Below are 17,619 nucleotides of genomic sequence, written 5' to 3'. Positions count from 1 at the left end.
AAAAAATGGGACCCGCATGCTGTGCATGGAAATTGCCCTTAACACCAGGGCCTTTTGTTCAACAGATAGGAAGCCAAAGGTTGCTTGTAATCAAATTTGAAGTTTCCCATCACTTCCAAAAGAGCTGCTTCCTTGGGTAAATGTTTCAATTTGTTGTTGCTCAAAAGTGTTTCCTGACTTCTCCTCGCAGAAGCCCAGATTCCTTTTGATTGTCAGGTGGAAAGACAATTAGGGACTAGCAGAGAGTTTGCTGGGCTTTTCTCTCTCTTCCCTAAAAGGTGAAGCAAATGCGCTGAAGACAAAGGTTCCCACAGGAATAAAAGACAAATAGCTGTGAAAGAAGAAGAAAGCAGACACTTGGAAGAGTTTAGCCTTTTCTTACTGTTTAAAAACCTAAAACGTAGGAAGAATACAATCTGCTTCTATATTATAGAGCCTCATGATTAAATTCTTACACTTAGATGAATGAGCAAAGAAAGACTTTGGAGGGGGAGGTAATAAACCTAAGCCAGAAACCATGTAGACAGGAATGCCTTTGTAGATAACCGGCTGGTAGAATATTTAAGGCTGGATAATTAAATAGCAATATGTATGTAAAAAGATCTGTTTATGGCCCCTTGGAAATTATTTTAACATTTGTGTGGAATTTGGCAAGTAAGCCAAAAATTGAGACTTGTTAACACTGTGACCCTAGGCATGTTTACTCAGAAGTAAGTCCCACTGCATTTCATGGATCTTACTCCGAAGTAACTGCGCACAGGAAATGGAGCACGTGCTGGAACCCTAGCCGTTCTCAGACTTTTGCATTCCAAGTTCTGTGTTGCCTTTGTCGACAAGTGGCAAAACAGGAACCACAGGCCTCCCTTGCCAGGATTATACGGTAATTTCCGCCTGTTCTCCATTTAAGATTACCGCATTTTGATATTCAGCAAGCAAGCGTTCCTTGAAATAGGGAACAGGTTGCAAGCCTAAGCAGGGCCCAACCCACTGAACTTCACAGGGCACAAGACCATATGCTCTCATCTTCAGGTTGGTCCAAGCAATGTCAACACTTGCTAGGCTAACAGGCCTTTGGTGGAAGAGCATGTAGACATGGACCCTTTCATCAAGTCTCTGGTGTGAGCAGGCAAAAGGAAAGTCATTGGTACTATTGGGTCAGGATTTGGGAAAGAATTCCCGTTTCCCATGTAGCAGAAGGAACAAGAGAGCAATGCAGGAGATCTGATTTAGCACATTCTGAAGTAGTACACATTCCCACCTAATGCACATTCCCACCCCACAATAATACCATTACGTCTAGAATGTCAAATTACCAAACTGGCAGTTGGGTGTACCATATGAATTTTGTGTACCATATGAATTTTGACTTAAATCAGTGACTTAAATATATCAAGTCACTGCTTTTGCCCTTTTTAAGGTCCTATTTCTGTGTCTTGCACAGCGGCATCAATTAATTAGCATCAAGGCACTCTGATTAGTGCAAACAAAATTGCAGGGAGAAGTGAAGAGCACCAACGATCAACCAAAGTTCTCATAAACCCAGTCTACTTTTGAGGTAAAGAGCTTACTTTCAGATTAGATTATTCTTTCTGTTTTTTAACATTATCTAGTTTATTTGGCTGAAGTTTGCAAGCACAGAATGCAAGCTTTCTAAGGCATGTATTGTATTAAATATGCATTGCTAAGCATAATGCAGTCTAGAATGTTACAGTACCAAACGTGTTTGCAAAGCCCTCTGTTGTATAGCCAAGGATACAAGGTGTACTTTTTCTTTTAACATCTTTCTTTCTTTCTTTCTTTCTTTCTTTCTTTCTTTCTTTCTTTCTTTCTTTCTTTCTTTCTTTCTTTCTCTCTCTCTCTCTCTCTCTCTCTCTCTGGATTTTGCATTGCTGCACACACACACTGCATTACCTGACAAACCCCTTTGGACTTTAATGGTTCAGTACAAGGATATATTAAAAGTTGTGTAATCTATCCATAGGTGTATATATATTTTCTTTGGTCAGTAGTGCATCTGTAAAAGAGCTTTTGACATACTGTAAAATGAAAGTTTAATATAATAATAATAATAACAATTAATAATAATAATGGCAATGTTACCGTACACCAGGGACCTCAGACCCAGAGGTCAAATGTGACCTTCCAGGTGACTCTCTTTGTTCTGTTGGACTCCCCGCAGGCCACACTGCCTTCACAGCCTGATTTCATATTATTATTAATTAAATTTGTACGCCACCTTATACCTGCAGGTCTCAGGGCACTTCATACCCCACTTGAGTGCTGTTGCCAGGCTGAAATGTGTCCCTGAACTTCAATAATGCCTCTTGGCTCCTTGGAAACCAGCCTACTGTATGAAGGTAAAAATTATATTCCTTGCTCTACCCTCATTTGTCTTCTGCCCTGCCTACTTCTGGCATGTGGACCCTGGAAGGCTATCAAGATGGGAATGTGGCCCTCCCAGACTGAAAAGGTTACTCCACCCAGTGGCGGAGCTTCATGCTCTGGCACCAGGGGGTGGGGCTGGCACATGTCCCAGGGGAAGGGCGTGCATCCTAGGGGCGTGGTGCCCAACGCAGGGGGGGCGCAGCCACTATGGCACCCCACTGGGATCACTCTGCTGGGGGCGGTGCGCTCTCCCCACACTCCTCTTCCTCTGCCAGTGACTCCACCTCTGTTCTAAATAATTCTTGGGACTCAGCTATACAGCTGCAAATAAAATGTTTTAAGTGTGTTTTAAGTGCAATATACAATGTGACTCTGGGACATGGGTGGCGCTGTGGGTTAAACCACAGAGCCTAGGACTTGCCGATCAGAAGGTCAGCGGTTCGAATCCCCACAGCAGGGTGAGCTCCCATTGCTCGGTCCCTGCTCCTGCCAACCTAGCAGTTCGAAAGCACTTCAAAGTGCAAGTAGATAAATAGGTACCGCTATGGTGGGAAGATAAACGGCGTTTCTGTGCGCTGCTCTGGTTCGCCAGAAGTGGCTTACTCATGCTGGCCACATGACCCGGAAGCTGTACACCGGCTCCCTCGGCAAATAAAGCGAGATGAGCACCGCAACCCCAGAGTCGGTCACGACTGGACCTAATGGTCAGGGGTCCCTTTACCTTTTTACAATGTGACTCTAGATAGCAATCGGGAGCCTTATGAAAAATTCAATGTATTTTTTAAAACGCTTCTTTTAAAAAAGCATTTTCAGAACGGTTTTTATATGTGTGTAGATTCCACCCTGTAAACAGGAAGAGAAGCAAAGGTGGGTAGTGGGGGGAAATGATTCTCATGAGGGGTTGAGCCTCAGAACTGCTCCCTTTAGAAATAAGCCAATGACTTATTACATTATCTTGAGAAAGTAAGGAGACCTGGTGGGTGGAACTGTGAATGAGTGCCTCTTTCTTTCCTCTTTACTAAAGCTGGAGTAAACGGTTTGGTGGTATTTAATAACCACATTGCTTTCATCTACAGTTACTACTTTATCCTAATTTAGTCAACTACAACTCGGCTGAAATAAGAGGAAGCAGCAGCATATTTTTGGCCCTAAATCTAATTCTGTATTTGGTATATTTGCATCGTTCAATATAAGCACAAAGTGCTAAGCTAAAATGATTTCAAATATGCAGTGTTGTGTGTTTATAACATCTCCATTTGAAAAGTAAAATTACAGATGGTTCCATGATTACTTTCAATTAATGAATCAAAATAAAGTCTAATGTGCACAGAGAAGAGGAAGAAATATCTTATTCTGGCAGGGGACAGAACACGCTTGGGGCACAATCCGCTGGGAAGTTCCCCTACCCAAGAACAAGTGAAATGTATTTTGTTTGGGTTTGCATGGATGGTCACAACCCAGCTCTCAGTCTGCAAACAAACTTTCAGAGCCTACCCAAATGGAACGTTGAAGGAAGGAAGGAAGGAAGGAAGGAAGGAAGGAAGGAAGGAAGGAAGGAAGGAATCCCAAACACCATCGTTGGAAAAGGCCAGGTGTGATTCCCTCTTAAGCCTGTTCGATTCCTGAATGAAGTGGGAATTTCAGGAAGCTGGACTTCAGGACCAATGGAGATGCTGGTAAATGAATCAGGGCGACAAAGGATGAAATGGTGGATTACAAATGAGCACTCCCTTTAGTTAGCTTGCTAAATTGGTGTGCAGCGCTGGAAAGAAGAGAACAATGGCTGCCTCCTGACACCAGGCTGTTTGTCTGGTGAGTGCTCCTCATTGCAAATGTTGGTACTATGCGAGTATTTTTTTGGTCTTTCTATAAAGTCCTAATGAGCTCCTTGGGTGAGAGTGAAACCCGTTGCCTTTTCACACTGTGCTCAAGACCCCTAAACTTCACGGGGTCAGGCCTAAAGAAAGGTTAATGGACCATGAGGTGCTGCTTAATAGACCTGATATTAACACAGCAGCAAGAATGTCACCAAATGCAAAGTTTAGGGCAGCCTATGAATGAGGTATTTGTTACACTCGATAATATACACAGATGATAACAGAGTAGCAGCACTACATCAATGTCATCGCAGCAGGACTTTTGAAATCTCCCAGGTATGAAATAACGTTGGCAAATTTGCCCTCCCCACAAAGAACAAGGGCTTTCGTTTGCTTCCAGACACGGCATCGTAAGCGATATCCATCTCTGTACGGATCAGGCCAATAATAAGTAATGTTGTTGTGTCCCCCCCCCCTTTCAAATTGGTTGTGTGTGTATGTGGAATCTCTTTGTTAAAAACAAAACAAAACAAAAAACCTCCACTGGGGTGAACTCAAACAATAGAATATTTGCATATGAGAGGAATGAGAGCATGGCTGGGCCTGCTATGCTAGGAAGCTTAAATAAAAAAATAAAAAGAAACAAAGCTAACTGTTTAGACCTGTTCCACAGAACACTAGGCCTGTGTCAAAATGCACACTCTGGAAAGGATCGTCCTTTATAGGATTTTGCCCTGGGTCTTTTCTTTGCATTATTCCAGAGAAAAATATAGTTTGCACACTAATCTCATTCAGCCATGACAACATAAACAGCCGTGTTGTGGGTACCTTATAAGGACCCTCATTTAGTTCTTTTTTTAAAAAAAAGTAATTGTCTTTGTTATTAAACATCTTCTCCCAGCCCTCCAATTGTGCATATTTAACAGGTGTAGTGCCTTTTTTAACCCCGCCCAAAAAAAAATCTAGGGCTGCACAGTGCCTCTCACTTAACCTTTCAGTTTCCATCCCTTGCAGTGATCATGATGTGGACAGGCTGCTTGGACGAGTGAAACCAACCACCTGTCTCCTGGATCCTTGCCCATCCTGGCTTATAAAAGCTAGCCGGGAAGGACTGGGCTTCGTGGGGTGGTGAATGCTTCCCTCCGTGAGGGAGCCTTCCCAGACCCGCTGAAAGAGGCGGTTATTAAACCGCTTCTTAAAAAACCATCCTTAGATGCGGCCACGATGGCCAATTATCGCCCAGTCTCAAATCTTCCATTCCTGGGCAAGGTGATTGAGCGAGCGGTTGCCGAACAACTCCAGGCACGCCTGGAAGAAGCGGACCATTTGGATCCCTTCCAGTCGGGATTCAGGCCTCATCATGGGACTGAAACTGCCTTGGTCGCACTGGTTGATGATCTCCGGCGGGCTAGGGACAAAGGTGAGAGCTGTTTCCTAGTTCTGCTGGATCTCTCAGCAGCGTTTGATACCATCGACCATAGCATCCTTCTGGACCGTCTTGAGGGGCTGGGAGCTGGGGGCACTGTCATACAGTGGTTCCGCTCCTTCCTCCTGGGCCGTGTTCAGAAAGTGGTGTGGGGGATGAGTGTTCAGACCCCTGGGCTCTCACTTGTGGGGTGCCTCAGGGTTCTGTCCTCTCCCCCATGCTTTTCAACATTTACATGCAGCCGCTGGGAGAGATCATCAGGAGGTTTGGGCTGGGTGTTCATCAGTATGCCGATGATACCCAGCTCTACCTCTCTTTTAAATCAGAACCAGTGAAGGCGGTGAAGGTCCTGCGTGAGTGTCTGGAGGCGGTTGGAGGATGGATGGCGGCTAACAGATTGAGGTTGAATCCTGACAAGACAGAAGTACTGTTTTTGGGGGACAGGAGGCGGGCAGGTGTGGAGGATTCCCTGGTCCTGAATGGGGTAACTGTGCCCCTGAAGGATCAGGTGCGCAGCCTGGGAGTCATTTTGGACTCACAGCTGTCCATGGAGGCACAGGTCAAATCTGTGTCCAGGGCAGCTGTTTACCAGCTCCATCTGGTACGTAGGCTGAGACCCTATCTGCCTGCGGACTGTCTTGCCAGAGTAGTGCATGCTCTGGTTATCTCCCGCTTGGACTACTGCAATGCACTCTACGTGGGGCTACCTTTGAAGGTGACTCGGAAACTACAACTAATCCAGAATGCGGCAGCTAGACTAGTGACTGGGGGCGGCCGCCGAGACCATATAACACCGGTCTTGAAAGACCTACATTGGCTCTCAGTACGTTTCCGAGCACAATTCAAAGTGTTGGTGCTGACCTTTAAAGCCCTAAACGGCCTTGGTCCAGTATACCTGAAGGAGCGTCTCCACCCCCATCGTTCTGCCCGGACGCTGAGGTCTAGCGCCGAGGGCCTTCTGGCGGTTCCCTCATTGCGAGAAGCAAAGCTACAGGGAACCAGGCAGAGGGCCTTCTCGGTAGTGGCGCCCGCCCTGTGGAACGCCCTTCCAGCAGATGTCAAAGCGATAAACAACTACCTGACATTCAGAAGACATCTTAAGGCAGCCCTGTTCAGGGAAGTTTTTAACGTGTGATTTTACTGTATTTTTGGTTTTATGGAAGCCGCCCAGAGTGGCTGGGGAGGCCCAGCCAGATGGGCGGGGTATAAATAATAAATTATTATTATTATTATTATTATTATTATTATTATTATTATTATTATTATGTTCCGTATAACCTGCTACTTCCTGTGCTTTGACATTTAATGTGCTCCCCCACCATGCTTCCATATTTATTTATTACTTGTAAGGTGTTTATAGAATTTCTTTTTATTTAAATATTTATAGGCCGCAAGGCAGCATACAACATACAAAATTGCAATAAGATGATAAAAGTGAGGGCTGTGTACACACCATACATTTGAAGTACATTTATTTTGCCTGCCCATAAAGAATCCTGGGAACTGTAGTTTGTTATGGGTGTTGGGAATTGTAGCGCTGTGTGTTCGCAGCCAAAGATTATGGCCGACAGTCCCCATGCACAGACAAAAGGCTGCCTAGCTTTCATTTTATCAGTTTCAGATAAAAAGAGGAGAGGAAACTTCAAAGGTGTACAGGAAAATGAAACTGATTTGTAAAAATGTTACATGGAAAAAATACGAGAGACATTACACATACTTCTGTAAAACAAGAAAAACTTTAATAAAAAAAAATCAATGCAAAAAAAATGGTGTGCAGGAATCAAGGGTTATACATACTAAAGTCCCCTGAAATTCAGTGAGGCTTATTATCAAATTGATCATAGAATTGTAAAGTTGGAAGGGACCTCAGGGGTCATTTAGTCCAACCCCCTGCAAATGCAGGAATCTTTTGCCTAATGCGGGGCAAAAGACCCTGAGATTAAGAGTCTCATGCTCTACGAACTGGTGTGTAGGATTGCACCGTTAATAAACTGATTTCTGCACACTGTTGATGCATATATATATATAGTCATACCTCATGTTACGTCCACTTCATGTTACGTTCTTTCAGTTTACGTCCCGTGGCAACCCGGAAGTACCGGAATGGGTTACTTCCGGTTTCACCACTCGCACATGCGCAGAAGCGCAAAATGACATCACACGGATGCGCAGAAGCGGCGAATCACAACCCGTGTGTGTGCAGGCGCGCCGCTGCGGGTTGCGCTCTCTTCATGTTGCGAACGGGCCTCCGGAACAGATCCCATTCACAACCAGAGGTACCACTGTATATTCATGTTGTTGTTTATGAAACAAGATCATACAATTAGCACACTGTGTGTCTTTTTGCAGTGACATTTCCCAGCAAGCACTTAATGAGCAATAGGTTTCACCCAAGGTGCACCATTGGCAAACAAAGATTAATCGCTGCCAACTGGCTTTTTTTTCCTAGTGGCTGTAAAACTATGTTATGTAACTGTTTCATCCAAGTGAATGAAAGGAAGGCGTATGTGAGTTCTGCATTTGTCTGACTTTCTGCGCATTTACATTTCACCCCTTTTGACATTGATAGCTAGCTCATGTGCCAGACTAATATCAAAAGGAAACAAGTGCTTGCTGTCGATTGACCTTTCCCTCGTCTTTTAAAAATATGCTAAATCCAATTACTGCTGAAGACTTTTAATGTGGAAACAGTGCAAGTGTGAAAAATGTTGGGCGAGACATCCTGGAGTGGATAAGAGTCAGAAAATTCTTGCCCAAGAGCGCATGGTTTCTTGCCTTTGAACTTAAGCCAAATTGTTACTAGATAAATTTTCCAAATAAAAATATGTATGCATTTGTTTTTTGAAAATATTTCTAACTTTCTAACCAACTGACATAAGAAAGTTAAAAGAATAAAAGATACAAATAACTCAAACTGTATCGAAACTTATTCCTGTGTGCAACTACAGTTGCAAGAATGTTTCTTGCTGAAAAATGGAAAGAAGTCGTCCCAACAAAGGAAGAATGGATACAAAAGCTTATGGAATATGCAGATATGGTGAAACTTACCAGAAGAATAAGAAATCAAGATAACAAACTTTTTATAAAAGAATGAAAATGGTTTATTCAATATTTACAGATAAAAACATTGACAGGATTATTGTAATAACCTGCAGTTTTATAAGAGTATATATTTAAAGAAGATGAGCAAATGAGCAAATTAAGTTAATTAGGATATGCAGATGATATTAAAAATAAATTTAAGGAACCGCACAAAAGGGGGAAGGAAGTCAAGTTTTGAAATGTCCAAAAAATGTATAAATCTGAAAAGTATAAATAAAATTTAAAAAGGGGGGGGAGATACAAATAACTCAAAGGTAAAAAAGAAAGCACAATTTCAACAATAGCAGTAAAATGATCATATTTCATCCTCTTCCTTCTCCAAATTCTTATCTAAATCATATAGATCAAGTGTGGGGAAACTTTGGCACTCCAGGTGTTGAACTAAGGCTTTCCATCAACCCTGGTCATTGGCCATTCTTGCTAGGCCTGATGGGAGTTATTTCGCTTTGCCGTTATTTTGAAGCCAATTAATCCTGAGAACTGTGGTTTGTTAAAGGAGCTAAGAGTCGTTAGGAGACACCCCTGTTTACTCCACAGAACTACAGTTCTCAGAGTAGTTTCACAGTCAATGTCTCTTCCCAGGAAACTTTGGGAATTATAGTTTTGCGTAGAAAATAGGGGTTTCCTAACAATTCTCAGCACCTTCAGTTACCAAGATTTACTGTGGAAGCCATCATTGTATGTTGCTGTGTTAAATGTATTGTGCAAATGACACACACACACACACACACACACACACACACACACGTACACACACAGCCTATTGGATGGTCTTGCATGGAGGCCTTCCAAACCTGGACTACTTTGATTTTCTAAAGTCTGGATCATAGCCATTGATTTCTGTTTAACTGAATGTCTGCACCTTGAATTTGTGTGTCCTGATGCTGAACTGTCTTTTTTAATATCTACTATAAAATCAGGGCAAAAGCTTTTAAAAAGAAAGTGAGAATTTATATAAACGTAGACAGTTGCATAAGATTTGGCCCACATAAGGCCTCCTCCAACACCTTAAGCATAAATTCAGGTAGAAGTGAACAATCTGATTGCAATTTAAAGCTTTAGTGATGAGCTATTTGACTGTACAGAATCACAGAATTGTAGAGTTGGAAGGGACCACAAGAGGTGCCTAGTTCATCTTCCTGCAATACAGGAACAAATAGGCTTTGGTTGCCATCTTGCTTTGTGAAGAAAACAGCTCTGTATACATACAGCTGTACAAATATTCCAGTTTCTGATCTCATCGCCATCCGCAAAGCTTGGTAGATAATCAAATATCTGGGATTTTCTACATCTGTTTGTTTGGTGTTACTGTATATATGTCAGATCTAGTAAGAGCGAAATGAAACCTTCCAAGCTAGGAGTTGTACAAATTTGCATTAGGATCACAGCATTGCTTCTTAAATCAAACCAAGCTTGTTCCTAGAACATAGGGTTCATAGTCAGTTGCAAATGCAGCTTAGGTGGTAGCAGCTGCTGTTTCAGGCCACAAACCAAAACATGACTGCCTCCAGGAGGCCAAGGTGAACAAGGTGACCTGAAGTTTGTAGCTGAGCTACAAAAATTGTTGGCCCATTTGACAAAGCCCCAGGAGGAAATATCACAATGGAGGGTAGTTAGCTAGCCTGTATAGTTGTTGTTTAGTCGTTTAGTCATCCCCGACTCTTCATGACCCCATGGACCAGAGCACGCCAGGCACTCCTGTCTTCCACTGCCCCCCGCAGTTTGATCAAACTCATGCTGCTAGCTTCGAGAACACTGTCCAACCATCTCGTCCTCTGTCATCCCCTTCTCCTTGTGCCCTCCATCTTTCCCAACATCAGGGTCTTTTCCAGGGAGTCTTCTCTTCTCATGAGGTGGCCAAAGTATTGGAGCCTCAGCTTCAGGATGTGTCCTTCCAGTGAGCACTCAGGGCTCCTTCAGAATGGATAGGTTTGATCTTCTTGCAGTCCATGGGACTCTCAAGAGTCTCCTCCAGCACCATAATTCAAAAGCATCAATTCCTTGGCAATCAGCCTTCTTTATGGTCCAGCTCTCACTTCCATACATCACTACTGGGAAAACCATAGCTTTAACTATACGGACCTTTGTTGGCAAGGTGATGTCTAGGCATCATCACCTAGCCTGTATAGTACTGATATCCAAAAAGTTTGCATTGGTCCAGTGATTGTTAGCATGTACATTGGGCATGGATTGTAGAAGATCTTTTTAATTGGGGTGACATGGTTGCCACATAGCTGCCAAGGAAGAGGTGGTGCTGTGTGGTTGCTAAGAAACTGCTGCTCCCTGGAAGTCCCTGGTTCAAATCTTTCCTCTGACACAAAATCGCTAGCTGCCTTAGGCAAGGCACAGTCTCTCAGCCTTATTCCCTGGGGAAATAATCCCAAATCTGCCTTGTAGAGTTGTTGTAAGAATCACACCTAGATAATGCATGTGAAGTGCTTGAAAGTGCCAAACAAAAGCCGAGCATTAAACCAAATGAGGGTTCACTGGGAATCAACCCTGGAATCTGCAGTAAATGGTGGAAATCGGTTCTATAATATGTGAATTAACGAAAGGGCAGAAAATGGCTTGCTTTCATCACTGAATAGTAACTAAGTGCAATCTTATTCCAAAATGTCAGGTTTTAAAGGCAGGGATTTTAGACTAGAAGTCGTTGTTTCCAGCAATGTTTGACCTGGCACCCTGCTCCCATCAGATGGATAATTGGTGCAATTTTTCTAGCTTCTATAGGAAATGATTTTCTGTCTGGTGAAGTATTCTATTTAGTGGGGGCTTTTGTTGTCAGGGCACGCAGGGGGAAATGTAAATTGAAACTTTAAGACATGCTTCAAATAATATATTGACATTTCTACAGAAAATGCATCAAGCATTTTATAAATGTGTTTTATGATTGTAGTACTCTTAGAGAAATTGTTTCTGAGGGGTTGTTTTCTGTTTATGTGGTGTTTCCCCCCATTTTTTACTTGGGGAAAAGTCATAAAAGAAACACGCAGGCTGGGTTTTACTCATCTCGTTGTCTCCTGTGAGGAATTTTGATTTCTTTCATTTGGAGGAATTAGACATTGATGAAACACGCTGGCAAACCAGTGGCGCATGTCTGAAAAAAATAATCCAGCCTGGGAAAATGTTTCTTAATATGACCTCAATATTTTGTAAGGCCCATGCTGGTATTTCTGAAAAGAAAAAGGTTAAGGTTTTTTATTTATGGTGAGAAAAATGTTTCCTTAGTTAAAGGTTGTATAAATATGCCCTCCTGTGGCCAAATGATGGATTGCAAGTACTGAAAAATGCTCAGATGTTGAAGTTAAGGGGGAAACACAATGGTCAGATGGAACAACAGGGTTTACATACTCTCAGTACTAAGAATGGGAAGAAATGGCACTGCCTAAAAACAGGAGTTAAAATTTGCCTCCAAACACATGCATCACCTTGCGCTATTTCTTATAACCTTCAGCAGGATCAAAATACGGCTTCACAGTACAGAAAGGCAGACTTGCTTACATGGGCCTTGTCTATACTACTAGCTGTGTAATCATCAGTATGTAGAAAGGAACAGGATTTCCCAGTTTTTCTCTCTTTGGCTCACTGTTAGCGGTTTGTACTGAACTATGGGCAGCGCCTCATCTAGTTATGTAAGGTCAAAACATTCCTAGAACTCCGTTGTCGCAGCACAACGAGTTCTGTGGCGTACGTGTTTGTTGTGTGACGACGACGCTGCCAGTTTTGCAGAAAGTCAAGTGGGCTAAATGAGGACAAGACCTATCCTTTCAGTACCATGATCCTTTGGAAAAACCCTTCTTCCCCTCCTGTGCTGATGTGCTGTGCAAGGAAGGGAACAGATGCTTAGCAGAGTGCCCATGGCAACCAGTCCTTGGGTTTCCTAGGTGATTCGCTGGCTGATAGCCAAAGGGAAGAACGGTGACAAAAGTTAAACGCAAGGCAGAGGAAACACATTTGCACTCAGGTGAAACAAGGCTGCAGCAACCACCCAAAAGTTGAAATGTTCAGGTCAACGTCCTAGCAGGATGGTTCTATTGATTCACAATATTTATATCCCAGCTTTTCACAGTTCTGTCTATTACAGGTTAGTGACAAAGTTGCTGGGGGCACAGTTTCTTTAAGTGAACCTCCATTTTTTACATTTAATACAACTAATAATAATTGTATTATTTATATCCTGCCAATCGGACTGGATTGCATTTAGACATGGGGCATGCTGCATTAGTTTCCCTGTTATGCTGCTAGTACTGCTGCCCCATTTTCTAATAGGTACGTGGGTGGCACTGTGGTCTAAACCACTGAGCCTCTTGGGCTTGCTGATCAGAAGGTCAGCAATTTAAATCCTTGTGATGGGGTGAGCTCCCATTGCTCTGTCCCAGCTCCTGCCAACCTAGCAGTTTGAAAACACGTCAGTACAAGTAGAAAGATAGGTACCGCTGCAGCAGGAAGGTAAACAGTGTTTCTGTGCACTCTGGTTTCCATCACGGTGTTCCGTTGTGCCAGAAGTGGTTTAGTCATGCTGGCCACATGACGCGGAAAGCTGTCTGTGGACAAACATCGGCTCCCTCTGCCTGAAAGTGAGATGAGCGCCACAACCCCATAGTCACCTTTGACTGGACTTAACCATTCAGGGGTCCTTTACCTTTACCTTTTAAAAAGGTAAAAGTAAAAGGACCCCTGACAGTTAAGTCCAGTCACGAATGATTTTGAGGTTGTGGCGCTCATCTCACTTTACAGGCCGGGGGAGCCAGCGTTTGTCCGCTTCTGCAGTTTTTCCAGGTCATGTGGCCAGCATGACTAAACCGCTTCTGGTGAAGCCAGAGCAGTGCATGGAAATGCCGTTTACCTTCCCGCCAGAGTGGTACCTACTCATCTACTTGCACTGCATGCTTTCAATCTGCTAGGTTGGCAGGAACTAGGACCGAACAATGGGAGCTCACCCCATCTCGGGGCCTTGAACCGCTGACCTTCCGATCAGCAAGTCCAAGTGGCACAGTGGTTTAAACCACAGCGCCACCCGCGTCCCTCACCTTTACCTTTACCTTATCCATTTTCTAATGTTCCTTTCACATTGTGCAGTACCTGTTGTGTCGGGGGCCTGCGGGGCTTTGACTGGCATACCGGCACTTCAAGCTACATGAAGGTGCTTGTGAAGGAGCACACACTTTGGCCCTCAGATACAGATAGGTAGCCGTGTTGGTCTGCCATAGTCAAAATAAAAAAATTCCTTCCAGTAGCACCTTAAAGACCAACTAAGTTAGTTCTTGGTATGAGCTTTCGTGTGCATTCGTGTGTATCTGAAGAAGTGTGCATGCACACAAAAGCTCATACCAAGAACTAACTTAGTTGGTCTTTAAGGTGCTACTGGAAGGAATTTTTTTATTTTGACTTTCTCCCTCAGAATTCAGTTCTGCAGGGTGCTGCTTCCCAAGCACCTTTCCTTGCTAAGCAGCACCCCACAGGATTGAAACTCTGTTGGTGGTGATCATCTGCCCACATCACCTCCTTCTTCTCCTGCCTGACTATATGTTTAATTAGTTAAAAACAACAACCAACCCCTAATTAAACATTATTCCCCCCCCCCCTAGTTTATTTCAGGGCCGGATCTGGGTTAGATGTTCCCTGGGTTAGATGTGTGTGACTCTGCAAGGCCTATTATCTGTAAAAAATGATTGCATTTATTTAGAAGGTCAGTATTTTAAGTGGATGTCGGGTGCTTCTTGGGTTTGAGGACATTGCTCCCGTGCAGTGTCAGAAAAGGTTCTTGGTTGGCTGCACAGGGCCGGCTCTGCTGCTAGGCATGGTGAGACAGCTGCTTTAGGCTGAAGATGCTGGGAGGCAGGGAGAGGCAGGAAGGTGGTAGAGGACAGAGCTGTGTGTGCCTTGCAACCCCTTGCTAACTTTAGGTGCAGTAAGGTTGCTGTCCTGCCACCAGTGCTGAACTAAGAGTCAGCTGCCAGTTTAGTCTGTTTCTGTTGATGGGTTTGCAGGGTGTGGTCTTGTCCTCCACCTCAGGCTACAAAATACATTGGGTTGGCCCTGTGGCTGTGTTAGCATGCACCTGGAAGTATAGGATGTACACACACACACGCGCACACACACACATGATGAAAGCATAAATCCTGCAATGCACCTTTACAGTACGCGTTGGTTCAGCATTCTCCCTATATGATCAGCAGCAAATTTTATCATTAGTTGTTATTACCAGTTCAGTTCAGTAGAGGGCAAAAGAGACTGTTGTCATTTCATACTGGAACTTGCACAGAGGCATGAAAATTAACAAGTCCTTGGAGGGTTATACACAACTGGAAACAATGCTAAATTGGGTTATGGCTGCTTCACAACGTTTTTCTATACACAGTCATTTTAATTTCCTCTAATACGTTGCTGCACTGCCAATGAAAATACTGGGAATCAGTTGCTGACACTGGGAAATGTGGCCCAGTCACAGGAATGTTTTTTTCATCAGTCTCTTGGAAATCAGGCTTTATCCACTGGAAAACGATTAACAAAAATGCTCTTTTGATTTTCTGTGAACTCAGCAGAATTCACAATCAGTCCTTATGTCCCTTTGTTGCTTAATTTTTGCTACCATGACTTGCTGAAGTCGCCATTCCCTGGGGTTCACCTGTTCTGTTCTATAGACTCTCTAGAATCTAATGTTACATTTTCAGGGTGGAGGCTGGGCACATTTTGCCTCCTGCAACGTCTACCCCCTGCCAAAGCAAGCAGCATGTAACACACAGCATGGTATTCATATGTTTATTAGATAGGTAGTTTTCATACCCTCCAGGACAGATCACAATATCAAATATGTAATAGAAATAAGACACACACAGAGAGGGACAGTAAAAGCAACCTAACACCCAAAGCTGCAAAAATCAGCAGCGGTAAAGAATCTGCACCAACCGCTCCAGAGTCAGCGTCAACTTTCGTGTACATACTATACACTTTAAAACATTGCAAGGAGTTGAACTAGATGACGCTTGGGAACTGTAGTTTGTGAAGGGTGCCAGGAACTGCAGCTCTGTGAGGGGCAAACCTCAGTTACCAGGATTCTTGGGGAAATAATAACGTACATTCAAGGCATGTGTGCAGCTATCATGTGCCTGTTTTTTTGTAGACAACTCTGTGCACTTCTGGTTTCCCCCTCACAAAGAATTTCTTCAGAAATGGCTCTTCTTTAGAAGGCAGAACAGCACGTTTTGTGTAATAGTGGGGCGGAAGTTCAAATAGTGATCCTGAGATATACTTATATTGGGGGGGGGGTTGCCTTTTCCTGCATTGCAGTAAGTTGGACGAGAATCCAGGGGTTCCCCGATTTTGGGTCTCCAGCTGCTGTTGGACTACAACGCCCATCATCCCTAGCTAGTGGGACCTGCTGTCAGGGAGATGGGAATTGTAGTTCCCCAAAAACAGCTGGCGACCCAAGGTTGGGAAACCCTGACTGATCCTCAGGATCCCTTCCAAGTCGACAGTTCTGCGAAAGGTCCTATTGGACTATAAAGAATATAGAGAATTTAATGGATTATGGAAGATCCTAAGGGATCTAAAGGGATGGAAGTGAAGAGCAGAGGTAAAGGAGAATTAAATAACAAAAAAAAGTGTGGTTTAGGCGGTGGAAGTCTTTTAAGATATTTTAATTAAGATTTGTATTTTATAATATGTACAAGTGTAATTTTGGATTTACTGCTTATGGAAAACAGCATTTTCTTTCTTTCTTTCTTTCTTTCTTTTCCTTTGCTTTTCCTTTTCTTTTTTCGTTTCTTCTTACTCTTTATCTTCTTTCACAGTTTATGTGTGGCAAATATGTAAATAATTGTGTTTTTGCAGAGATGTCTGGAAATTTGATTGCATTACATATTCAATAAAGTTATATTTTAAATTTATTTTTTTTAAAAGGTCCTATTGGGAAGAGAGCGAGAGCCACCCCTCTCGAGCGGGTTGCTGGCTGCTGCCTCGTGCTCGACCAGCCCCCTGGCTGAGATAACTTGAGGGGAACCACGCGCCCCTGAAGGAAAAAGCGGGACGTGGGGAGAAGCCCCGTCCCCCCAGCCCCGTCTCTATGGCAACCGGAGGAAACTCCCCTCTCGCTTTCTCGCCTCTTTCTCTCAGTCCGGGCGGGCTGCCAAGAGGGCGGCGCCTTCAGCCCAGCCCAGCCCGCTGCTCTGGCTCAGGCCGCCCCGCCTTTCTCCGTTCCCCGCGGCTCTCGGAGAGAGGAAGGCGGGCTCTCTGGTCGCGGGAGCCCCGGGGCTGCTTTCCTCCTCCTCCTGGAGATTATTCCATATTCTCTGCAGGAAAGGAGGAATGCAGCAGCAGCAGCAACGGACTTCTGGGGAGATGAATGCGGAGAAGGAGGGTGTGTTGCTGGAGCTGGAGGAAGATGACGAGGAAGAAGAGGGGGAGGAAGAAGAAGATGGGGAGATGGGTGAGTAAGGTGTGTGTGTATGTGTCTACACGTGTACATCCCGTGCATTTAAAGCGCCCCCCTCCAGGGAAAAGAATGTTGGGAACTGTAGTTTTACCCCACGCCAAGCTGCAGTTCCCAGCAAGCTACAGATCCCAGGGGAGAGGCGTGCTTGAAACAGGCTTGAAAGGAGACGGCGGAGGAAGCGCCTCTCAACTACAGCCAGTGGCGTAGCGTGGGGGGTGCAGGGGGTGCCGGTCGCACCGGGCGCAACATCTGGGGGTTAGGGTTAGGGGCGCAAATCCACGGGTTAGGGGGCGCAAATCCACGGGTTAGGGGGCACAAATTACTTGCCTTGCCCCGGGTGCTGACAACCCACGCTACGCCACTGACTACAGCACTTTCGAGCTAAGGCGACAGAGCTTGCTTTGCAACAGGGAGAGTTGAATCACGTCTTAAAAGTCTCTTCCCAAAGAGAGAGA

At 44.2% G+C, this 17,619-nt stretch overlaps 1 protein-coding gene across 1 annotated transcript in view; it reads left to right on the top strand.

The window, feature by feature from the left end:
- Positions 1 to 16,917: 16,917 nt before the first annotated feature.
- Positions 16,918 to 17,619, top strand: part of ANO6 (anoctamin 6) — a 66,936-nt gene continuing 66,234 nt past the window's right edge. Inside the window, exon 1 of the mRNA XM_083463419.1 lies at positions 16,918 to 17,158. Within this exon, the coding sequence (XP_083319545.1) occupies positions 17,038 to 17,158 (121 nt within the window). The 5' untranslated portion in view covers positions 16,918 to 17,037. The remainder of the gene's footprint in view (positions 17,159 to 17,619) is intronic.

Source organism: Podarcis liolepis (assembly GCF_965112155.1).
Source record: "Podarcis liolepis genome assembly, chromosome: 10".
NCBI lineage: Eukaryota > Metazoa > Chordata > Lepidosauria > Squamata > Lacertidae > Podarcis > Podarcis liolepis.
This window is presented reverse-complemented; position numbering and strand designations above follow the sequence as displayed.